Genomic DNA, 17,390 nt, shown 5'->3' with positions numbered 1-17,390 from the left:
AGTTTAGAACTCTGCAAATATAGAAAGGATTTCAGCCACAAAATAAGTCTTGGTAGTTGGCAAAATAAGCATTTATGGCCAAATGGTGATTTTATATGGCTGCGATTTTATATAAGCGTGGCACAGTGTTAAAGAAACGTAGTCTCAGTCTCTGAAAACAAATTTTCCTTTTGATTGGAAATCTAAACGTAAAAAACAAACTCAAAGGCCTGAGTGAAACAACTTAATTCTAGCGGCAGAAATTTCAGGCCTGGCCTGGATATCAATGATCAAGTGGAGAAGCAGCAAGGTGGCATCCCATTCCCACCAGTGCAGCCTGGCTCTCCTCTCCTTCTTCCTCTCCCTTTCAAGGATGTCCACTGTTCACTGCAAAGATTTTAGAAGGTGAGCTACCAATGCCCCAGTAGCTATCATTATTATTTTTCTTTCTAATATTTCATGACTTCTAAACACATCAAAGTCTGGTGAAAATGCCAAAAATATAGGTGATGACAGAGAATGCTGACAAAGCATTCTTGGAAAAACAATTTTAGTGGCAGGTAACAGGAGATGTAATTCATATTCACAGCTATAACTAAAAGCAGAAGTGGTAAAAAGATTTCTGTAATGTTTGGATGCAAGACTGTGATAAACACACTAAATAAAAGAGATTTTGAAATTGTCATATATTATTTCTAAAAAATTAAAATTTAATTGCTCTTTTCAGCTATATAAAACAACAGCTTGCAGCTTAAAGTGTATTTGTTCACTGATTCAAGTATTTATTGAATGCTTCTCTCCTGTCCTGCACTATTCCTGGAAGCAAGAATCAGCTGTGCAGACAGCAGATAACAGGCCTCCCCTTCCTGGAGTCTGCATTCCAGTAGAGAAAGACCTTGGAACCTCCCAACTAAACCAAGATGCTGGATAACATTTCTCACCAAACCTTACCTTAAAACTTATCACTGAGCTAACAAGAACATGGAAAGGAAAGCGCAACAAAGCTGGTTTTTCCCTTTGTGGTTCTGCTAAACCACAGAATTCTTAAAAGTTTATCTGGTAATAGAGTTTTCATTTTGCTGAGGTTGAATTACTAACACTTTTCTTATGGTTAGCTTTTTAAAAAAAAAAAATCATAGACCCTTTTAAAAAAGATGTTTTCTTCCAAGTTTTTCAATTTTCCTTTTCACATTTATGTATTTTATCCCTCTGAAACTGACTTTGGACATGGTATGAGGTAGGAATTCTATTTCATTTTTTTCCATATGGCTAAGTACCTGTCCCACAGAAATTTATTGAACAATACATTGTTTCCTTGTCAGCCCTGACAAGCCACATATATCATATATCATGATTCCATATATTTGTGCACTCAGTTCTATATTTTACCTTCTGTTCCATCCATCTGTCTATCTCTATGATTACACCTTTAAGTAAATTTCATAGAATTTATTACATTATCTGTGACTATTAGGATAAATGTTGTGTCTTCTGTCCTTTTTGTAAGCACTTAAAAACTATAGTGGCTTATGACCTATTCATCTTTTTATTTCTCATAGCATCCAAATCAGTATTTTAGACAATAAGCTTATCTGTTAAACAAGGGATGAGGTAAATGACAATACTGATTCTTAGCTGTAGACTCATAAATGTCCCCCTCCCCTGACTATTTCAACAGAACTAAATGTATGTATGTGTTAACTATATTTTCTTATTTTCTGTTTTCTCAATGCTCCAGCATTAGGGCCTCACTGATCAGGGAAGGACTGCCACTTCCAGGGTTAGCTAATTCCTAGAGATAGAAGTCTATTCACCAGGCAGCAGGTCTTTCATATTCAAACCTATCAATTCAAAATTCAGACCCTCCAACTATGTTCTCACATACTAAGTCAATATCCTCTGCCCTGTCATCCCAGGACTGGGTGGGTACCAGGCAACTAGAAATAGCCTGTATGCTCCAGAGCCCACTGAAGTCATTCATACTAGCAATCCTAAATCTGCATACCCTGCCTTGCCTTGCTATTTTCATAGAAATGACACTAAAGGCTGTTGCCCCATTTTGTTCCTTCTGCCTCCTGGTACTTCCCTGCATGACCTGTTTCCAGGATCTGTGAGTAGAAAATTCTTCCTCCATGACAATCACTTCCATGTCTGTATGTCTTACCACATATGATTAAAACAAATCCCAGGTAAACTTTAAGACAATGCACAGTAAATTTAGCTGTTATTTTCAGCAAACATAATTTCAGTGAGAAAGCAAATATAAAAGTAAACTGTTAGTTTGCCAGTAATGAAGGAATTTAAGATTTTGGAGGCAGTTTATTATTCTAAGCATTTGATAACTGGTAGGATTATTCAACAAGAAACAAAGATATACTCAAATTGTTTCTCAAAATGTCCTAAAAATCAGGCTCATATGAGTTTTAGTTTGAACATTTATGAAGAAATTATTCTCTTAAGAACAGAAAGTTAAATTCAGAATTGTGATAATCCTTAAACCTTCTCACATTACAGTTTGTCCTTTTCACAGATGACAAGGTGAACTATTGAACTGCATGTACTGATTCTCTATATTAGTATTTCAAAGAAGAACTAAGTATTTGGAGGAGTTAATCACAACATGGAGTACATCATATAACATTACCTCACAGAGGTTTATTAAATTGAGCTGTCCAATACATAACCTGAAATGGGATCAAAACTAATCTTTCCAAAGAACAGACAAAAGAAGTAATCACCTAATTTTCTTCCCTTTCAATAAAAATAATTAAAACTAGTCCATGTTTAAGTAAATTCAACCTACTGAAGCTTCAGTTTTGCCTCCTATAGTATCACGATGATGAGTTTCTCTTGGATAATCTGTAAGGATTCTCAAGTAGGTCAAAGGGCTTTACAATAATTTTAATTTTAATAGGAACACAGTGTAAAGGAGTAGACACAGCACTGCATGTTGAGTCAAAACCCTTTGAGAGTCAGTTTCATCTCTGGAACTCACACTCCAGCTTGATAACAATTTCCCTGGGTCTCAATTTCCCCATCTCTAAAACAGACATGATAAGCTTGGCCTGCTTCCCATACAGAATCAAAGAGAACGCCTCAAAATTCTTTGTAAATGTTAAATCTCATATCAATGAATAGTATTATTAGTCATTATTAGTCTATAAAGAATTTTATTAAATATCACCTTTATATGTTACTTTTATGAAGTTTTAATGATATTCTATCAAGAATTTCACAAATATCAGAGATGTTGGTTAAATTTTACAACACAGTGAAAACTAGTTTGCTTGGTTTGAAAAAAAATCCATTTAAGGTAAAATTTTAGCCTTTATGTTAATCATTTTAAAATGTATTTTGGCATTTTAATAACACTCTTTACTTAACATGTTACTTTGTGGTGGTCGTTTTCATACACGGTATCTGTGTGTGAACATGAACATGCAGCTAGGAAAGTCTTGGCTCTGGTCAGCCTTTCCCGCACTGATTCCTCAGAGCACGAGTCTCTCCTAACACTCCATAAAACAAAGCAAAACCAAACCCAGCTCCTCCATGGTCTCCCCGTTCTCATCAGACTGGTCATACAGGTGAGGGAACTTAGCCTTTGAGGTTCACTTACCCAGTGTCACACTGTGTGTGTGTGTGTAGCTAAAACTGCAGACTGCTCCACACACACTATTTTGTGCACCTGACTTAGATGCTCACTCATTTATTCTTCCAACAACCTTTATAAAGTAGGGGTTATTATCCCAAATTTAAAGACAAAGAAATAGAAGGACAGAGATTAAATAACTAGCTCAAGGTCACCCAGCAATTCCTCAGAAGTGCCTGGAAGCCAACCCAGAAAGTTTGGCTCTGAAGTCAAACAATCTGAGATTTAAAAAGTTGCAAAAAATACAGAGTATGAAGTCATTACTTTTAAAGTTTAGAAACAAAACTAAATTATATATTGCTTGACATGCATGGTAAAACTATAAAGAAATCAAGGAAATTATTATAAAAACAAATTTGAGCTAGGGTCCCAGAATAATGGGAGAATGGGAGGGACTTGAGAAAGACCTCTAGGAGACCTCACTGGCTTGGGTGCCATGCTAGTTTTTAAGCTGGGTAGTAGACTCACTCGTGTTCACTTCATTACTGTTTCCCGTAACTTACATACTGTGTATGTTACAACTTACATTTTATGTACCAAATACTTTATTTAAAAATTTTAAAAAATTAATCAATAAGCTATCTAAACTCCTTGACTTATCCTGGATTTATAACATATATGAGTTGGAAAAATCACTCTTCTTTCTAGAGTAGAACAATTCAGTCAGGGATGGTAAAGGCTTAACATGAATACCATCACTTCCTCCTACGGTGGACAGTGGTCAGGAGCATGGTACACTTCCTCCTACAACTGTTTCAGAACCCTCTGTATACAGGACTCCAGGGATTCACAACTGATCTCCTAGCTGTTTGCACTAGTGCCTCTTTTCCAAAATGCAATTTACCTGTTAAATTCGAAGCATCAGTGGGACTCAGTTGTAACCAATGACGAGCATCCGCATCAGCCACAACATCTGTGGGAGTATTCAGCTCTGGGTCTTCCTCACAGGTCTGCCATGGGCCCATGGACAGCTCCGCCGCATTGATACAGCCCAGAGCTGTGTCACTGTTGGTACTTTCACCTGGTACAACGGAAGAACCAAAGTTTAAGATAAAAAGTAGCTGAAAATCAGAATGTTCACAATTACTCATATGAAAGTAACCAAACAGCAGACACAGCAGGAATCATTCAGGTTCTTTGGCAGAACCTGCAGAACTTGAGAGGAGCTCATCAAGTGCCCATGTGGTCAAGAAAATTAATCTTCCAAATACAGGAGATAAATATGCATTATGAACACCACTATGTATCATTCAAGTGGCACTCTTCAATGTGTCTTCACTCAGTGCCCCCTATACCCAAACTACACCAAGTCCTAAAGTGTGCTGGGACTTACAAAATGAGGGTGGGTGGAGGAAGAAGATAATAACTGATCCACCACAAATGCAAGCTTACTCTACTGGGTAGAAGAGTCTAAAGATGCTGTATGCTCCAAGCCTGATGGGTAGATGTAGACCTAGGGTGACTCATTCAGGGTTATTTGGGGATATAGTGTCCCAATACAACAGATTTTTCTAGAACAGAAATTCTCCCCTTTAAACAGTAATAAGTTCTAATTTGTCATAATATAATAAGGCTGGGCTATGAAGACGTATGGAACTATTTAGTCTGACATAAAATGAACCTAGACAGTTCTGCTTCTCAAAGTCTCCTGTCTACTTCATAACAACTTTATGCATCTACATCTCTGTCTGCTCACCCTTATGGCTGCTCTCTGTATCTGCTCCTAACAGTCCCTTATCCTTGCTGTTTCTAATCTGCTGTCCTCTATTTACCCACAAAGAACTGAAAGTTGTCTCAGTAACCAGGTGACCAATGGTAGGTACCAAACTTCATCTCCCAAAGGGCTCTAAGCCAACAGAGTGAAGGTGGAACTCCTCTGCACCCATCAAGAACTGTTCCGAACTTGAGACATTGTTTACTATGCTACTTTGGCACTTGACTTCAGGAAAGCGGAGTACTAAGGCTGTGTTTTACAGTATATGATAATACGTCTCAGGATTCCAACCTCATTTCATTTCAAAGTATTTATCCCATTAACTTCAATGTACTTCTGATGCTTTTTGCTTCTAGCCTCTGGGAACTTTCTGGGGAAGATAATTTTTCTCTCTGGTCTATCTGCTCACTCGTGCCATCAGCCTCTGATGTACTACTCTCCTGGAGAAAGGCCCAGGGGTAGAAAGACAGGCCTCTCAAGATACAGGTGAATAGAACTGTTTTATTGTACGTATGGATGAACCTTTTGTCAATCCTGGGATTCCAGGAATAAGAAGGTTCCATTTCCCAACCATCTCTCTCAAATTGACAAGCTATTACTCAAGTTAGAAGGTAAAAAGTGGGAAGATGGCTTGAGCCCAGTCGTTTGAAACCAGCCTGGGCAACATGGTGAAACCTCATCTCTATAAAAAAAAAAAAACAGAAAAATTAGCCGAGTGCATTGGCATGTGCCTGTAGTCCCAGCTACTTAGGAGGCTTGGGTGGGAGGATCACCTGAGCCCGGGGAGGTTAAGGCTGCAGTGAGCCATGATTGTGCCAGAGCACTCCAGCCTGGGTGAAAGAGTGAGACTGTGTCAATAATAATAATAATAATAATAATAATAATAATAATAATATGTAAAAGAAAATAGAACATATCAACTCTGTAGTCAGAGGAACAGACATTTCCTGGAACTTACTCTTCTGTCTCTCCCTACATTTTCCTTGTGTCTGCTGCAAATCATCTTTCAAATCCAATTCAGCAGGGCTGCTGCTTCTTCGAACTAAGATCTTCAGACAAAAAGAAATATTGCATTTACTACAGGAAAGTTTTCATTTTTATAACACTTAAGTTTCTAGCCCAAATTTCTAAAGAAAAGAAACGAACAATAATAATAGCTAAATAAATTGATGTTTTCCATTTGAAGGATATGTTTTCACAAATTACTATATTTAACTTTATATTACTCAAGATCTGAAACTTTTATTTATATCCTCTACTTTGTCAACTTACATCCAATTAAACTGATCTAAGAAGGAATGCCAAATTATATGGAAGAAATTTCTTTTAAAGTTCTATTTGTTCTTCTGGTCAAGCACACATATATAGTGAACAGAATGCTCTAGGAAGGCATAAGTTATGCACACAAATGGTAAGTGTGCTGGCAGGGAAGGCGCAAACTCCATCCAGAGCTCTAAAGGTTCATTCAGTGTCTTCCTAGTTAAGTGTGCCACAAACTCTCCTGAGCATTGCTTAACCTTGTATTAAACTCACAGGATTAAAAAAAATCAGGAGGCAATCTGTATCCTCTAAAAACTTATAATTTTCTTGGAGAGACAAAATATACACAAATTACACAAAATAATTATAATGTATATAAGCAAAATAAGCAAATAAATGGTCTCTGAAAGGTATACAGAATAAACTGTTGCCTTAATTGGCTCAGTTTTATAGGAGAGCTGTTCAAGATGGCAATGGACATGAAGTGGTAGAGGGAAGACAGAAGGGGATTCAAGGCAGGAAGTACTGGGTGGTAATCAGCAAGTTCTATGTACAGGAAGAGATGCTGGTTATACCAGGCCATGCAGGGCAGCCTGGTGAAGACGGACAAAAATAAGAAGAAATGCAGACCTTCTAAAAAGACACAGCTGCCTGTGGGCCTTGAACCTTAGGTTTAAGCGGGGAACAAGATGTAGAGTTAAAAAAAGGAATGCCCCACAAATGTTGACCATGGCAAAACTGGAAAAAAAATTAAAAGAAAAAATAAGTATTAAGCTAAAAAAAAGAAGCAGGCTATGAATAAAATATTTAGAAGATTTAGAGGATTAACACTATATGAAAAAATTATTATACAGCCTTAAAGAAGAATGATATATCTAGTGTGTATATCTAGAGGGTATATCTAGAGGGTATATGTATCTAGTGATACATATCTAGAGGTTATATATATCCTCTAGCCATAGAAACAGATCCTACATAAAACTTTAGTTGCAATTTGGGGCTCCAAGGAAGTAAAAGAAACTTCCAAGAAATCTACCTTCAACCCTTAAAAGTGAGCAGAAACCAGGGCAGTGAAATGTGGCTACTGCAAGGGTAAATCCAATAGTACCACTGCCAGTGGCAAGAGGACCAAGACTCCAGGATTAAAGTAGCACTCCCCATGTGGTGCAAGAAACAAATGCAAACATGCTGTTGAAATGTCATCAATTTAGAAATCCACATTTTCTGCAGATTAAGATTAGCCAGCTAGGAACTCATAATAAAACATCATCAAACACTACAGAAAATAAATCACCATGTATAAGAGTCTCAGAAACAACAAATATCAGGTTTAGATCCCCCAAAGATTTCAGAAAATCAGATAAAAAATTCAGAATTGCAATTTGTAAACATTTTAAAGGAATAAAAGTTGGGAATCACAAAAACGAGTAAGCAACAAAAGATTATTAGAAATTACAAGATATGCTTGAAAAGTATAAACGTGAACTGTCAGAAACAAAAGGCATAACTGCTCAACTAAAAAGCTCAATGGAAGTATTAAACAACAGAGTAAAGATACAGTTACTGAACTGATGAAAGACAGAGTTGATAAAATTATCCAGAAAACACTGAGCCAATGAGAATGGAAAATATAAAAATCATTTAAGAGACGAGGAAGATAGAATGGGAAAGTCTAATATATTTCCACCCAGAATTCCAGAAGGAAAGCAAAGAGAGAATATAAAAGAGGCAATATTTGCATTTCTTTTTTTTTTTTTAACCCCAGTGTCCCATGTAACAGGTGGAGATACCACTGAACCAATGAGGAAGAAATGAGACAATATATGCAGAAATGTCACCAAGAATTTTCCAGAAATGACAGAAGATGAGCACTTGCAGATGCATGGCACACAGCATATACCAAAAAGAACAAACAGATGAACCCAAAAGATTCCTGCACCTAAATATACTATAGTGAAATGGAAGGAAAAGGACAAACAAATAAACAAAAACAGCAAGGAACAATAACTAGACAGGACTGGATGGACAGAAGACTTCTCAGCAACAATGAAAGACAAAAGATCATAGAAAAATAACTTCCGTTAGAAGGAAAAGGGAGAAAGAGGTGGGAAAACTACATTAACTGAGATGTTGTGCTGTCTGAAAGACAAAGTAACCAAGAATCAAGATAAACACCAAAAGGAGGCCTTACATATCTCGGAAATAGCACATATGAAAGAGAGGTGGCATTTCAGATCAATAAAGAAAAATGAATTCAATAAATAGGACCTGACACAAGTAGTTACCTATGCAGAAAAAAAATGAAATTGGATCCCTACCTCCCTCCATAAACAGGAATCAATTCCAAACGGATAAAAGACTTAAATTTGTAGAGCAAACCTGACACATTTATAAATATAAGGTAATATTTTTATTCCTGTCTAGTTGAGACTTTTAAAAAATTCCGTAAGACCCCAACAATAAAAATGATAATAGAGAATATCAAAATGAAGAACTTCTGTTCATCAAAAGATACCATAGAGAAAGTAAAAATATAAACCATATATTGGAAGAAGATATTTGCTACAACATAAACAAAATAGGATCAGTACTCAGACTGTACAAAGAACTAGTAAATATAAATAAAGAGAAAAAAACAATAGAAAAACAACCGAAGACATCAGCAGGCATTTCACAGACGAAACAAAAATGGCCAATAAACACATAGGAAGATTTTTAACCTTATTAGTAGTCTAAGAAATACAAAATAAGACATCTTATTTTCACCCAGTTGACCAATAAAAATGAAAACATCTGATAATAGAACGTGTTGGCAAGAATGCAGATCAATGGGAGCTCTACACAATGCTGGCAAAAATATAAGTGATGCAATCACTTTAGAGAACAGGGGTTATCTTGTAAAGAAGAACATTCTTTTATTCTATAATTCATGAATTCTGTTCCTAGATAGTCATCATAGAGAAAACATTAAACATGCAGATACCGAAACACATACAAGAATGTACGTGGCTACAGTTTTCACAAAAACAAAAAGCTGGAAACAATCTAAATGTCAACCAACAAGAGAATGAAAAAATAAATTGTGGTCTACTTATAGTGGAATACCACATCACAGAAAACTTGATGAACTATTGCTACATGGCACAACGTGAATAAATCTTAAAAATATGTAACTGAGTAAACAAAGCAACAATACTTTATTAAAAAAATCAAAAGTAAGGAAAACTAAAGAATATCCTGTTTAGAGATACATACTTATACAGCAAAACTATAGAGCAAGGCAAGGGGATGATGAACACAAAGCCAAGATAAGGCCGCTGTCTGAGGGGAGACAGCAGAGAGAAGGAACAAGAAAGGAGCGTAGAAGCCAAAATGATCTGAAGCTGATGATGGGTTTCTGGGTATTTCTTTCATTGTTGAAAACAGAATATACAGATGTAAACTGGTACATGCCCTTTTTAAAAATAAAGAAAAAAGAAACTTAACATGGGTTATTGTCCAGTGGGAGGGCAGCAAGGAGAGGCCCTCCCTTTTTTATTGTGTATCTTTCTGTGATGTTTGAGTTTTCAAAGAATATATGCTACATTAAAAAAAAATGAATAGGGGTTAGCTACATGAATGAGTTATGGGCTTATGTTTTAATTTTCTTCTTTATACTTGATACATATTCATCTAAATGCCATTTTATTTTATTTTATTTTTTTAAAGAAACCTAACATCTTTGTGAATACTCACTGATTCTAGTAACTCATGTCAGGTGGAGGCTACCTAAACTGATATCAGGAATGGGGAATCTGAAACGCAGGTTTAGCAGGCAAAGGCTTAAAAATATATAGTGCCATACACAGACCAGGTGTTGAACTCCATTTTCACGTTAATTTTTTTCCTATTTTTGTAATGTGACTGTAATTTTACATAGAAAGCAAGCAAAATCTTAAAAGATCTCAACATCATTTGGGCCTATAAACTGTCTAAACAGAAAAAATATTTTAATTATCACTGCCACCAATAAATTTACTTACTGAGCACTAATTAATGTTTATCTTTAATGACAAACTGAAATGGTTTGAAAATATCTTACCGTTATTCCTTCATGTTCTCTCTTCACATGTCCTTTATTCTCTTGAATAGGCTGAGGCTCTGAAGAACTCAAATTCTGTGTGTTTTCTGCCTTTTGACCTAGAAATGGTGGGGCAGGGGGTAGCGGAAATAGGTAGAAGGAATGTTTCAGATAATAAAACTGGAAAATGATTTTATATATAGGTAACTATTAAATTTAAACATTCTAAGATATGTAAAAACAGGAGTTATGGACCTGGCAAAACAGCAGCCTATGGGTCAAGCCCACACTTTAGACCTGGTCTCTGGCCCACAGAGAGCTATGAAGAGAGTGGATTGATTACTGTTCACTGTGGCCAACAGGTTCACTTAGTGCATTTATGTTTGCACAGGGAAGGGCAACGAAACCCTTCCTGGGGTCTTGGGGAAGGTATCTCAGGGAAAGGGGCCTGTGTTGGCCAGGTGAACCAACAGGAAGAAGAGAGCAGTAAGGTGTCTCAAGCAGTAAGCTTGAGAATAAAGATTGACGAGAGCACAAATAACCAGTTTCAGTAATAAAAAAGGGGATATCACCACAAAGCCTGAAAACACTAAAGCTGATCATAAGAGGATTTTATGAATAATCTGGGACCAATAAATTTGAAAAAAAAATGAATAAGTTTCTAGAAAAACATAATTTATCAAAGTCAAAACAAGAAAAGGAAAATCTAAATCGTCCTGTAACTATTTTAACTTTTAAAATTTAACTTGACATATAAAAGTTGTATTAATGTAATGTGTATAACATGTTGTTTTGAAATGTGTGTATACACTGTGCAATGGCTAAATTAAGCTAATTAACATGTATCACATATTTTTTTGTGGTGAGAACACTAAAACTACTCAGCAATTTTCAAGAATACAATACACTGTTACAAATTATAGTCACCATATTGTACAACAGACCTCTTGAACTTATTCCTCCTCCATAATTGAAATTTTCTTAAAATTTAAATGATAATTTAAAACATTCCTACAAGAAAAATCCAGGCAACTGGTAGTTTCTACCAAATATGTATGAAAAAAAAATAACAGTCTTATACAAAACCTTTCAAAAATCTTTCAGATAATACATTTTCTGAAGCTTTTTCTGTATTTTCTTATTTCCAGAGGATTTCTAAGAGAGAATAATTCTCTACTCATCTGATGAGACTAGCATGACCTTGACATTAAAAGATATGAGATAACTTGTTGATGCGTAGGGTTGATTTCTTAATTAATTCATGACACCAAAACAGAGTAACTATGTCCACTAGACACACTTTAAGCACACTCTTTCACTGACAAATCTATTATCCACTGTTTACAGGTCAAACCATCTGTCTCCTTGCTTTCCACACCCTGTTGCTGCTGCAAGTTGTTGGTGAAACTGTGTAGATTAATGCTATTAAAAGTTATTATTTTCAACCTCAGCAGAGTCGGTAAGCTGCTAATAAACTTTTTCGCAAGTCTGGTCAGCTTTCCATTCTCATTTTCAACTTTAACAGCTCTTCTCACAGCCCTTTCCCTACGTCCCTGCCCCCATCCTGCCTCCCTGCCTTCTATAATACCTAATTTGATGCCCTAACTTGACTTCATGTTGTAACAGTCTCTGTCTTCCTTCTACTCCAGCCACTTGGACTCCTGTCTAGTCCTCAAACATGCCAACCTTAAAAAAAGTGGGTATACATCTACACACAGACACATACGAATAATTTAGATAAACATGTTTAAATAGTGCAAATATTTCATTGACATAAATCACATCCTTCCAAATTAAAAAGGTAATTCCCTTGAAATAAATATATTTAGAATACACGTACAAAGCAATACTATATGCAGCTTTTATTCCTCTGCCAGAATTTATAGTTCTGTATTAATTACTGAATACACCACGTACCCTGAGAAGAATCTGAGCACAGCGGCTCAGGGATGTCGGAGGTGCTACTGCTCCGAAGGACCTGCTGCTGCTGTCCCACCGTGAGATAGACAGATCCGGCTGCAGATGCATTTTCTGACTGTTGACACTCCTCCACTTCTGTGAGCATTAACACAAAACATGCAAGGTTACAGTTCAAGATTTTAAAAAACACATTCACCACTTAAAACAACCGATTTAAAAAATAAAGTTTCAAATGCTTTTCACAAATAATTTATAGTCAGATAATCTGCATTTATACCATCAAGTTTCCTACACTTACTAACCCCTAATATTCTACTCCAAGAATACATTTTCCACTTAAGTTCTATAAAGTCTTCTATTTTTCAATCAAAGTAAAGGAAAAAAGCCACAATAATAAGTTAAGAACTGTAAAAGTGATTTGGAATTTCAGGGCCAGGCATGCCAAGGAAAGAGAGATCTAGGAGATGCACAGAATGAATAATGTACATTTGAGAAGAACAAAAAACCACACACACATACACACATACACACACACACCCTAAAGGAAGATGAAAGGAAACGTGGGAATTTCTACTGCATTATTCCTTTTTAATAGGTAAGTGCCCAACTGTCCAAAATAAAATGCTATAGTGATATAATGGCTTATTTCATCAAATGCAATGTTGAATTATTCTCTAAAGTACAGAATGATCCACAGGTATTTGTAGAAAAACAATATATAAGAGACATAAAATAGAAAACCATAGCTGGGTAGGGACCACAGGATAATCTCAGTATTATTACAAGCTATATTCCCCTAGAGAATGAGTTTCCCCTAGAGAATGAGTTCCCCCCAGCTCATTTCTAAACTGCACAGTACACTTTAATCTCTAAAGACCACCCAAGGCACTGGAATTATCACCCCATCCTCTCTGTCTAGAGTCACAGCTTCAGGGTTGCACCACCTTTTACATAGGTTGTTGTAACAGCCTGCTAACTAATCACTAATGACTGTCCCCCTCTTCTTACCACCTTCATATTTATCCTCTCCATGGTCCCTCTAAAATAAAGATCTGGCTGTGCCACTCCTCTTAAAACCCAACAAAGCCCTCTCTTGTTAGAGAGTTGTCAAACATGCTAGTCAGGGTGAATATGGGCTTTCCTTGATCTCATAGGACATACTGATCCACCTGCAAAGTACTCTAGCTCACTTTAGTCTCCAGTAGTACTAACCCAGTTGGCACCTGCTACTACTCTCTTCTTCCTGCTGTTCACTCCCCTATAATAAAGTCACAACTGCTCCCTCATCCCTCCTTGCCGTGCTGCCCTGGGAATATCCCCTACAGGACTTGCTCCCTGGCCCTGCATGTAAGCCCCATAGCTCTGTTTCTCACTAGATTCCACACTCACTGATGTAGTCATAAAACTTTACATCCACATAACTAGAATAAAGTATTTTCCAAAATTTTTCATCTGCTCATTACTACTACTAAGAAGAGGATGATCAAAACTCATCCTGTATTATCTTAACTGGCTGGGTCACCTGGTTTGTCACCTGAAATGGAAACTCACTGCCAATTGGCCACCCTCTGTATAATCCTTTAATCTAAGTCATAAGGCAAACTGATGGCTCACCTTACGCAAGAAGTATGTAGGAAGATTCTAAATTTAATACAGACAATTTCAACAAAGGGTTTCTGCTTTATTGTTTCTATCCAAGTGAAAATGCATTTTATAGTATGCTGACATGGTTACAAGACCTCAAAACTATGAAATTTGTGTGATCCTTCACTTACAAAAATTTATCAATTTACTTTTTTTTTAAGACAGTGCCTTGCTCTGTTGCCAGGCTGGAGTGCAGTGGTGTGATCACAGCTCACTGCACACTGGACCTCCCCTGGCTCAACTGATCCTCACACCTCACCCTCCTGAATACCTGGGAGTTCAGGTGCATGCCACTATACCCAAAAAATTTTTGTCTTTTCAGAGACGGGGTTTTGCCATGTTGCCTAGGCTGGTCTCAAGCAGTCTACCCACCTCAGCCTTCCAAAGTGCTGGGATTACAGGCATAGGCCATGGTGCCCAGCCCATAGTCTAACTTGAGATGCTGGTGGGAAACTGTGTCTGGAGTACAAGCAAAGATAGGCCAACGTAGCAAGAAAAGACAGATACGTTAAAGCCTCATGTTTCCCAGGTTGTCTTTGCCTTCCTCTTCTTTTGAACAGCCAAGTACTGTTCATTTTTCTATAGAGAAACACAAAGCGTATGTGCAAATTTTTAATCTACCTACACATGCCAAAGTATAGACTATGTCCTTCTCATAGATCTATTTCTAGTCCCTTCAGCCTTCAGCAACAGAAGCCAAATAACACCATAGGGGCAGCCCTTCCGGCTGTCTTCTCTAATTGTTTATTCTAATTATGCAAGATGTTGAAGTCTTCTGGGAAGAGTTTATATTTGTTAATGAATCTACTGGTTAATCCAGTATCAGTAGGGGGAGCCCAAGAGCTTCCTAACTTTCTAAAATATAATTGGCAAATGCCATTTTTTATGGATAGTGGGAAGAGTTAGTCTCTGAAGCCTGATGCCAAAAATGGATAGATGTTGGTTTCTGGGCTATGAGCAGGAGCAAATAAGGGCTGAGCCAACACTGGCAGCATCTGCTTAAAGATAAAGAACATTGCCATCTGGTGGGATGAAATATAGCCACAGCACCATTGCTTCCAAATTAGAGTGTCCCCACTGGTCCTCAACACAGCAGACGGACGAAGAGCCTGCCACCACCAGCTGGTCTGCCTTCCCAACAGGCTGGCCTAGTGCAGCTTTTAAGGCTTTGTTTTTATAAAACTGTCAGGAGGGACTTATCAGATGGAGAAAGTCCAAGCCTTTAGGAATAGCAGTCAGTGGCAGGGCGGGAGCACTCCTGATTGAGTGGGAAGGAAGGGGAGAGCCATGATGCTTAAGTGTGCTGTTGTGTTGTAGGTGCCCTGAGCTACTCCTGTAGTTGACTATCAATTGAGACGGTGTAAAAAGAGAATTTTCAATTCTCCTTATCTCACAATTTAAACCCAATTTCCTGATTTGTAATGGTATATTTATTGGGATTTTCTCATACTTTATATTAAATACATGTTTTGTATAAATGAACACATGAATGACAGAAACATTTTCTTTATACGATTTTTCCTTTTTAAATAGTTCTTGGGCTCCCTCTGCTGGCATTTTATTTAAGAAAGAGCAATTTATGTTAAAGCTGCTCTCATTCTATGGGGTCAGCTGTTAGCAGTTGCTCTTTCATAACGAATGAAAATCATTTTAACAGTGATATGCAAATACCAAAAGACAGGATTATCTGATACTTAAAATAGAGAAAGAATTATATCAGTTACATTAAAATTACATAATAAATCCTAGATCTATTTTTGAATGTCACACAATTTGTTTAAATCACTTCAAAGAGCTAAGTTCTTAGATTCACCAAATAAGGTACTCTCTCTAAAGCCTAGCTAGTCCCAACTGCCCAGATTTTAAAAGCACTAACTTTCTCATCTCTTGACAGTGTAAGTTACACAATACCATTACTAAACTATTTCTTTTCTTTTTTGAGATGGAGTCTCGCTCTGTCGCCCAGGCTGGAGTGCAGTGGCGTGATCTCGGCTCACTGCAAGCTCCGTCTCCTGAGTTCATGGCATTCTCCTGCCTCAGCCTCCCGAGTAGCTGGGACTACAGGCACATGCCCGGCTAATTTTTTGTATTTTTAGTAGAGATGGGGTTTCACCATGTTAGCCAAGATGGTCTCAATCTCCTGACCTCATGATCCGCCTGCCTGGGCCTCCCAAAGTGTTGGGATTACAGGCGTGAGCCACTGCGCCCAGCCTAAACTATCACTTTCTAAAGCTCCATTCAAATCACCTGAAAACGATCAAATAAGGATTACTAAATTTCAGTTTTTTTTCACTGAGAAAGGCAGTGTGATCAAATTAAATTAAGTGTGTAAGCTCTTCAGTAACTTCTATTTTTTTCCAGATCTCTGACTATGTTTTCATAGCAATTTCACTCACTTTTTAAGGCTTCATTAATCAGTCTTGCATTTAGTAAGTGCAGTGAGGCTCATTCTTCAAGAACCAAAATTCTGAGTTCCATTTATCCCTTGTACAAGGTTGCATAAGCAAAATAAATATAATTTCCTAATTTTGAAAACACCATGAATGATACCAATCTGATCCTATAAAAAGCACAGGAAATGCATATCAACTCAGCATCTTGAGGTTTCCCACAAGATCAAACTTCCCATGGGTAAATCAGACCAGGTCCTGATAACAAAGCACTTCCTAGAAGCACACAAACCAGATGCAGAAGGAGCGAGGCAAGGTTCGCCATACCATTCCAATATGTTTTATTAGAATAAGGGGAGATTGTTGATTACATTACTCTCATTACAGTACTCTCATTACAACTATTACAATATTCCTAGAAGAAAAATAACATCTACCATCTGTATGGCCTGTTAAGTGCTACAGATTGATAAACGTTTCAACCTAAAAAGCAGTTAAAATTGTAGAACAGACAGAACGTGGTGGCTCACGTCTGTAATCCCAGCATTTTGGGAGGCCGAGGCGGGCAGATCATGAGGTTAGGAGTTCAAGACCAGCCTGGTCAACATGGTGAAACCCTATCTCTATTAAAAATACAAAAAGTTAGCTGTGCATGGCGTGCCCATAATCCCAGCTACTTGGGAGGCTGAAGCAGGAGAAATGCTTGAACCAGGACCCAGGAGGTGGAGGTTGCAGTGGGCCAACATCGCACCACTGCACTCCAGCCTGAGGTAT

The 17,390-nt window shown here is 37.3% G+C and overlaps 1 protein-coding gene across 1 annotated transcript in view; it reads right to left on the bottom strand.

Moving 5' to 3' along the window:
- RALGAPA2 (Ral GTPase activating protein catalytic subunit alpha 2) overlaps nucleotides 1–17,390 on the bottom strand; it is a 318,996-nt gene that overhangs the window by 189,893 nt on the left and 111,713 nt on the right. The window contains 4 exon segments of the mRNA XM_017882965.1: nucleotides 4,473–4,649; nucleotides 6,301–6,391; nucleotides 10,684–10,781; nucleotides 12,580–12,717. Coding sequence (XP_017738454.1) covers nucleotides 4,473–4,649; nucleotides 6,301–6,391; nucleotides 10,684–10,781; nucleotides 12,580–12,717 — 504 coding nt within the window.

The sequence above is a fragment of the Rhinopithecus bieti genome, unplaced genomic scaffold (assembly GCF_001698545.2).
Source record: "Rhinopithecus bieti isolate Rb0 unplaced genomic scaffold, ASM169854v2 scaffold_641, whole genome shotgun sequence".
Classification (NCBI taxonomy): Eukaryota; Metazoa; Chordata; class Mammalia; order Primates; family Cercopithecidae; genus Rhinopithecus; species Rhinopithecus bieti.
This window is presented reverse-complemented; position numbering and strand designations above follow the sequence as displayed.